Here is a 7,218-nt window from a genome sequence, read left to right as displayed (position 1 = left end):
GTAAATTTGCTTCAAATGTGGCAATCCGAAAATTTTAAGGTATGCAAATTAAATTCATTAAAAATGATTTCTTATTTAAACACACTAATATATTGTTTTTTTACTTTTCTTTATTATACGTTTAGCAAAGTAAACAAAAATAATCGTGCTTTAAAGAAAATAAACCATTGTATAGGAACAAAAAGTGTAGCAAGAATTATCAAATAGATAAAGTTTCAATTTTATATTTTCTGAGTAACTACTAAAATTTATTTGCTAACCAAAAGATATTAATTTTGTATATATAAAAATAGGCAAAAGAGGCTGGGGAAGTATTAGACATGGCTACTCTTTTAAAAGAACACATACTCCTAAGGATGACAGACCTATCGATGATGCATCTGTAGAGACTATTGTATATACTTGGATTTTTTTATTTGTGGTGTTTTTTAACTCTGCATACAATTTTATAAATTAAATTGTTTAATTAATATATTGTAGTCAAAGATCGATGAGCTTGCGTCCACAAAATAATGAAGGATCCTCAGAGAGAAGTAATATCGCCCAAGATGATATTTGTGCTCAAGTTATTGGTAAACTAGAAGGGCATGATTAAGTGTGCTTGATGGAATTATGTCCAACTCCAATAGATTTATGGGAACCTAAACCAAGGAGACGTGTCTCGAATATTGAATTGGAGATTGAAAATCGATGATTAAAAGATAAAATCAATGACTTAGAGGGCAAAATGAAGAATATAGCTACAAAATTTTACGAACTAAGGAATCTTGTGTTAGGTAGACAATTAAGTATTGTTTCTTACAATACCTAAATAATTATACATATACCAATTGGCTGGACTTTATATGATAATGATACTTGTTTATTGTAATTTAGGTCCAAAATGCTGAAAGTGTTCCTTTGAATTCTCCACACAAAATGCATTCATCTGCTAGTAGTTATAATGTAGTGGTAACCCCACATAAGGTAAATGTATGGTTATAAAATATTAATTTATTATAAGTAAACAATACTTAATATCTATACTGTTAACGGGTAGAAAATGCGAGTTGGGAGCATACTTCACGTGTGGGCAGCAATCAATCTATTCAATGAGCAAATGAAAATTTGGATGAGGTATTCTTAGTATGATATAATAAATGTTATTTTTCTTGAAAAGTATGATTATAATCTTAAAATGATTTAATGTGCAGGCATTTAAACATGTGAAATGGTAAGAAAGAGGTGGCAAGAAGTATACTTGTTAGTGAAGATCCGAAAAAAGTGGTGGGTGATGAAGCACTTGGTCATAGATGATGTGAAATATCCTTAAAATCAATAATAATTAATGACTTAGTTTTGTTGAGGAAATGTGGTAATATGGCAACTCTTAGAGATGCACTTGGATTTCACATTGCATGGGTTAAATCAATGATACTGTATAATGCATATAAAATCCTCACATTATTTAATTTATATATTTAATTATTGACATAAATCTTTATGCATTCATTTTTCTTGAACATGACAGACCAAAGTTTATGATCCAAAGCGAAGGTCTTAAGTGTGATGCACATGCATATAATCAACTGTTTAGATGCAATGACGATATTTTGTTAATTCTCTTTTCCTTTTTGGTGATGAAAAAAATTTATTAAAAGTGTGTATTGAACAAAGACTACTATGAATATTTTGTATAAATTTGTATAGGTTTTATCATATAAGAATAGTTTTTTTTTTTTTTTGTAATGGCATTCATCAAAATAAAACCGTTGCTAAAGGTGCCATACAACAGTAGTTTTAGAAGCGATTATATTATGTGACAACCATTCTACAACATTGGTTTTTAACCCTAACCATTGCTATAAGAATTTTATAGCAACTATAAATGTAAAAAGCCGTGGCAATACAAAAGAATGATTAATATTTTTAGCGATGGTTTTATTTAAAACCATTACTATTTCTACTTATTCATCAATAGCCCATATTCTATAGCCATGGCTAAAACCGTTGCTATAGCAATTTGTAGCAATAGTACAAAGTAAATCTATTGCAATAAATTTTTTTATTAGCAACGGTTAAAATTGTTGCAATACGTATATTTGTAGCCACAGTGTACAATATTTGTGACTATAGGTTTTAGCTACGTCAATATCCGCTATCGACAAAAAACCATGGCTAAACCGTTGCTATATCCTTTAACAATGGTTTTTGGTATCATTTTGCAACAGTTGTGTCCGTTGCTAAAGCCAATTTTTCCTGTAACGTGCCTAGATGCATGAGGTGGTAAATGGTTTAGAGCTTGCATGAATGACACCTTTGATCAAACCATGAAGAAAACTATTTTCAATTTCATCAATTAATGCCTTAGAATCATAGAAAACACAACTGAATCAACCACAAAGAAGAAGGAGAAGGAGAAGGAGAAGGAGAAGAAGAAGAAGCCCCTCACCTTCAAAAGCTTTTCTTAATCGATTTCTAAAAAAGTTTTGCCAGAAAAACTTGCCAAACACGCGAAGTAGAACGAGGGAGTGCGAGAGTTTTTGATTTTTTGTTCTCTCTCTCAAATGCAAGAGGCTATTTAGACCATCTCAGTCCGGTTTAAATGCAAAAGTGTCGCGTCTGTTCTCGAAGACCGCCGTTTAGATTTTTATTTTCTGTTATGGGCTACGGTCTTCATAAGAACGCCAGCTCAGTTATCTCTATAGCGGTGGTCTTAAAGACCGCCGGCTTAAATCATTTTTCCCGTAATGGCCCTCCCAAACGGACCAACAGACAGAACAAATCAGCCCCCACAACGTTTCACAGCACATTACTGGGACGTTGGGGGGGGCAATCTGGTGGGGGCTGATTTAAACTCCCAAAAAGAGGCTGATGGTCCAATCCTTCATTTGAGCTCTCCGGATTTCTCACGAAACATTGATTGGAGGCTGACCGTGTGGGGTCATCTCGGAAAGCCATGAGCCGCTGCTCCTCAACCCTTTCGCAAACAGGCATTTGTCAATATGGCTAAACCATAAGCGACTCATTCAAGGGTCAAAGTTTCATAAAAGTTCCCTCAATAGTTTGTCGAGTACTCTAGTTTGTCATACTCATATCAAATACGTCATAACCTGAGACTCCAGAAACATCTCTCTGCTTCCAGCAACACTGCCAACTCATATTCCGTATAGACTGACTTCATTCGCTCATTCTAGTAGTCTTCCTACAAACCACAGATCCTCTCTCCCCAGTTGACAACTATATAAATCCATCTAACATCTTCATCGTGTTTACAGAATAAGAGATCCAATCTCACATGATCAATAGCCTAAGTTCAACGTCTACCTCTCTTGCATTTGCATTCATGGGTTCTGGTAAAGCTTCAATTCTGCTGCTGGTTTCTCTGCTGTTAAGCTCATCTTTGGTAGCTATCTACGCCGGCAATCTTCATCGAGACTAAGACATCACATGGGGCGATGGTCGAGCTAAGATACTCAACAATGGCGAGCTTCTTACATTGTCTCTCGACATGGCTTCTGGGTCTGGCTTTCAATCTAAGAGGGAGTATCTATTTGGGAAGATTGATATGCAGATTAAGCTCGTTCCCGGCAACTCAGCTGGAACTGTCACCGCCTACTATGTTAGTTCATAAGATTTCTTTCATTTTCTTTTGAAGTTGTTTCTCCTATGTTGGAGCTAACGGTCTCTGAATCTATTCTGCTGCTGCTTCTGCAGTTATCATCTCAAGGTCCTAGCCATGACGAGATAGATTTTGAGTTCTTGGGTAACCTAAGTGGAGACCCTTATATTGTTCACATCAATGTGTACAGCCATGGGAAGGGGAACAGGGAACAGCAGTTCTATCTCTGGTTCGACCCAACCAAGGATTTCCACACATATTCCATACTATGGAACCCTCGCCACATAATGTAAGTGCACATATATACATGGTAGCGTGACTGAATCAAATCTTAATTTCTTGGTCTGTAATCTGTGTATCTCTGTTCTTCAACTTAATTGTTTGGTTTTCTCCTCATTCTTGCAGCTTCTATGTGGATGGAACTCCCATCAGAGAGTTCAAGAATGCAGAGTCCAATGGTGTTCCCTTCCCAAAGAGCCAACCCATGAGGCTCTATGGCAGCATTTGGAATGCAGATGATTGGGCTACAAGAGGTGGGTTGGTGAAAACCGACTGGACCAAAGCTCCCTTCACAGCCTCCTTCAGAAATTTCCGGGCCGATGCTTGCGTTTGGTCATCTGGTGCTTCCTCTTGTGCTGCTTCTTCATCAAAGAACAATACTTGGATGTCACAGGAGATGGATTCCACAAGTCAGAAGAGGCTCAGATGGGTGCAGAGAAACTTCATGGTCTACAACTACTGCACGGATTTTAAAAGATTTCCTCAGGGCCTTCCTCCTGAGTGCACCATAAATTCTGCTGCTTAATAAGCTTTGTTTTTGTATATATACTATTCGTTGTCTGTGCAAATTATTGAGAAGAAAAGGAAAGAAAAACTACCTGTAAATTCTGGTTTTACTTTGTTTATACCAACTGCTGTATCATGATATTGCAAACAATAAAAAAAAATCCCTTGTTTTAGTTATTATTTTTGTACTTGTTCTTATCTTAATTTCTTCATTTTATATTGACAATTTGGCATTTAATTATCTATCAGAAGGAAAGGATTAGAAGCATTTCCATTAATCTGTTAATTTAGTTGATACAAAGAATGTGGAAATGATCAGACCATGTCTGTGTGCATTAAGATTTATGGGTCAGACAAATTAATAAGATGAAAAGGTGAAAAGGTGAAGAGGGGCCAAAGCGAGGTGTTTTGAAACTTCTGGAGGCCATAAGGCCCAATAAAACGGTTCGACGATGTTATATATAACATTATCAATACAGCTGCAAATACCCATATTTTTTTTTTGAGAAAATGCAAATACCCATGTAGCTTGGAGGTTGAACCACTTTTTCTTTTGGGTCAATAGTTCGGCGGTTCAACCATCTGGCCAAGGTGAACAGATTGATCACCATGGCACTAGGGCTGTAATCGGTGCATCCTATCTGAATCTTAAGAACCTACATCCGAATCTGATCAGAAACCCGATTGGGTTTAAAGACTCGAATTTGAATCTGGCGGACTTGCATTGGATTTGGGTGTAATCCGAATCTGCTTTAAAATATCTAAAATACTAGAAAAATTAGAAAAGCCCAATTCTGAAAGGTCAAAGCCACCTACGTAGGGGCAGTCACGTCACGTGGGTCCATGTGCCAATATCACCATCCAAAATGGACCTTAGAACTCATTCCACCATAAAACCAATTCATGTAATACACCTCATGTTAAGAAGGGTGCAAATGGATCGGTGATCCGATATGGTCCTATTTTGTTGGATTCGAATATCCTTCTTTTGGAATTTCGGATCCAATGCAACCTTGCATGGGGTCACAAACTCGTAGTAGACCTTCTTTAATTGTTGTGATACACCTTTTTCCATTGTGAAGAATGATAGAATATAATAGTCAGTCAACAATTTGGATGCTTGAGTGGAAGCTTTAGTTCTTCTATTGAATTTTATATTATTCTAATTTTAATTTCTTGACACGTAACTTTATCTATGAGCTAGCATCAGTCTTGGGAAACCCTAGTCGATCAATTTCCACATAAAGCAAGTCACAAACAATCATGGCTCCGGTTCTGTACTTTGGCAATGAAATGAATCCTTAAATGCAAAATGCCTGAAATGAAATCCTCTGTTTTTATGTCAAGGTGAAATTAAATTTGTTGCCGACCAAGTGTCTTCCATAAGTTCACTTCCTTCCCTACATGCAAAAAGTGATGCGTATTACATCCCTACATCTTTATCAGTTTAGATTCTTATTGGGTTTCAGATTTGACAAGACTTGAACAGGGGCGACTAGGGGATGTAACCTTTTATCAACAATACAGCAGAGTACGAGCTCTTCTGCTTTATAAGTTGGAGTCGAGGAAAGAATCATCAGACTCCATGGCTCATGGTTGTCCATTGATACACTTCCCCTATCACCTTCCTCGGTGGTCCAATGAATGAGATTTCTATTCTCTGTCACTAATAAACGCACGACCACTTTATAGCCTCTGTTGGGAAGATTACAAATACTGTATAGTATATGGGGATGGCAATTTTCTCCATCCCTGGCGGGGATTCGATTTCTTCGACTTGATGGGGTCAGGGAAGGGGATTATTTTGATGGGTTGGGGACAAAGATGAGGATTAATAGGAATTCCTAATTGGGGTCGGGGTTGGGGATGGGAACTGAGGTTCTCGCCCCATCCTGACCCCGATTATATATATATAACATATTTAAAATATTATGTATATTTTTAAAATTTTATTTATTTTAAGTAAATTTATTTTAAAAAAAATTGAAGATTTGGGTCTCTACGGAAAACCCGTCCCAATCAGAGATAGATAATAAAGGACAACTTTTATCCCAATAAGGGTCGAGGACGGGGAATATGATCTCAACTCCGTTGCCATTCCTAATAATATAAATACAAGGTTTAGAAATACATTAAGTCTTTGCACTTTATATATTTGTATTTGCACTCTTCCCAAGGTTCAGTTTGGAAGGGATACAAATACAAATATGAACGATATAAAGTCATGGGAATATTTAGTCAATTATAATAAAACTTAGGGAAAGAAAGTTTTAGTCCATTTCCTATAAAACTTGGGGATAGTTTTAAGTATTTTACCCCTCCCCCAACCAAAAGTTCAATAGATTATTTTCCACCGTGACATTCAAACACAGCGTACCTTTCCCTACCTTTTCTTTCAAAACAAACACATCCTTACTAAGTTGTATTCATTCCATCAAGTATGAATTTTGTGATTAATTTTATTCTGGCTTCTTATACTATGTTACGTCCGGAACAATGGCTCGCAACGAGTCTTTGTTTCTAGCTCCGTCATTCTTATTGTAATTGCATTACTCTCTTGGCTAGAGTTCGCTTTCTTTGTAAAACAATCTTCACCAACTTCTACGTGAACGCAACATTCAAACCAGACAAGTTACGCAACAGAATTAGAAACTGAGTCATGGAATAAATCGCAGATTGTGAAGTTACATAAATGTTCTAGAAACAAGGCCGTTCATCGTTTAGACAGATAGTTCAGTTTAATTAGCCTGGCTCAACCATGCGCGTTCGTTCGACTTCGATGTGGATGGACTGATCATCTCAGTTCCAGGGTGCAATAAGGATTGAAGAGA

General features: G+C 36.6%; 1 protein-coding gene across 1 annotated transcript; it reads left to right on the top strand.

Annotated features, from left to right (window-relative positions):
• Nucleotides 1-3,249: 3,249 nt before the first annotated feature.
• Nucleotides 3,250-4,567, top strand: LOC148869978 (xyloglucan endotransglucosylase protein 1-like). Its single transcript, XM_088970764.1, has 3 exons — nucleotides 3,250-3,601; nucleotides 3,697-3,890; nucleotides 4,007-4,567. The coding sequence occupies exons 1-3, from the start codon at nucleotides 3,491-3,493 to the stop codon at nucleotides 4,404-4,406; spliced, it is 705 nt and encodes a 234-aa protein (XP_088826890.1). The 5' UTR covers nucleotides 3,250-3,490; the 3' UTR covers nucleotides 4,407-4,567.
• Nucleotides 4,568-7,218: the final 2,651 nt, after the last annotated feature.

The sequence above is a fragment of the Nelumbo lutea genome, chromosome 2, assembly GCF_056320005.1.
Source record: "Nelumbo lutea isolate HS-2025 chromosome 2, American lotus-T2T, whole genome shotgun sequence".
Lineage (NCBI taxonomy): Eukaryota > Viridiplantae > Streptophyta > Magnoliopsida > Proteales > Nelumbonaceae > Nelumbo > Nelumbo lutea.
Note: the sequence above shows the minus strand (reverse complement) of the source record. Positions and strands in the feature narration are given on the sequence as shown.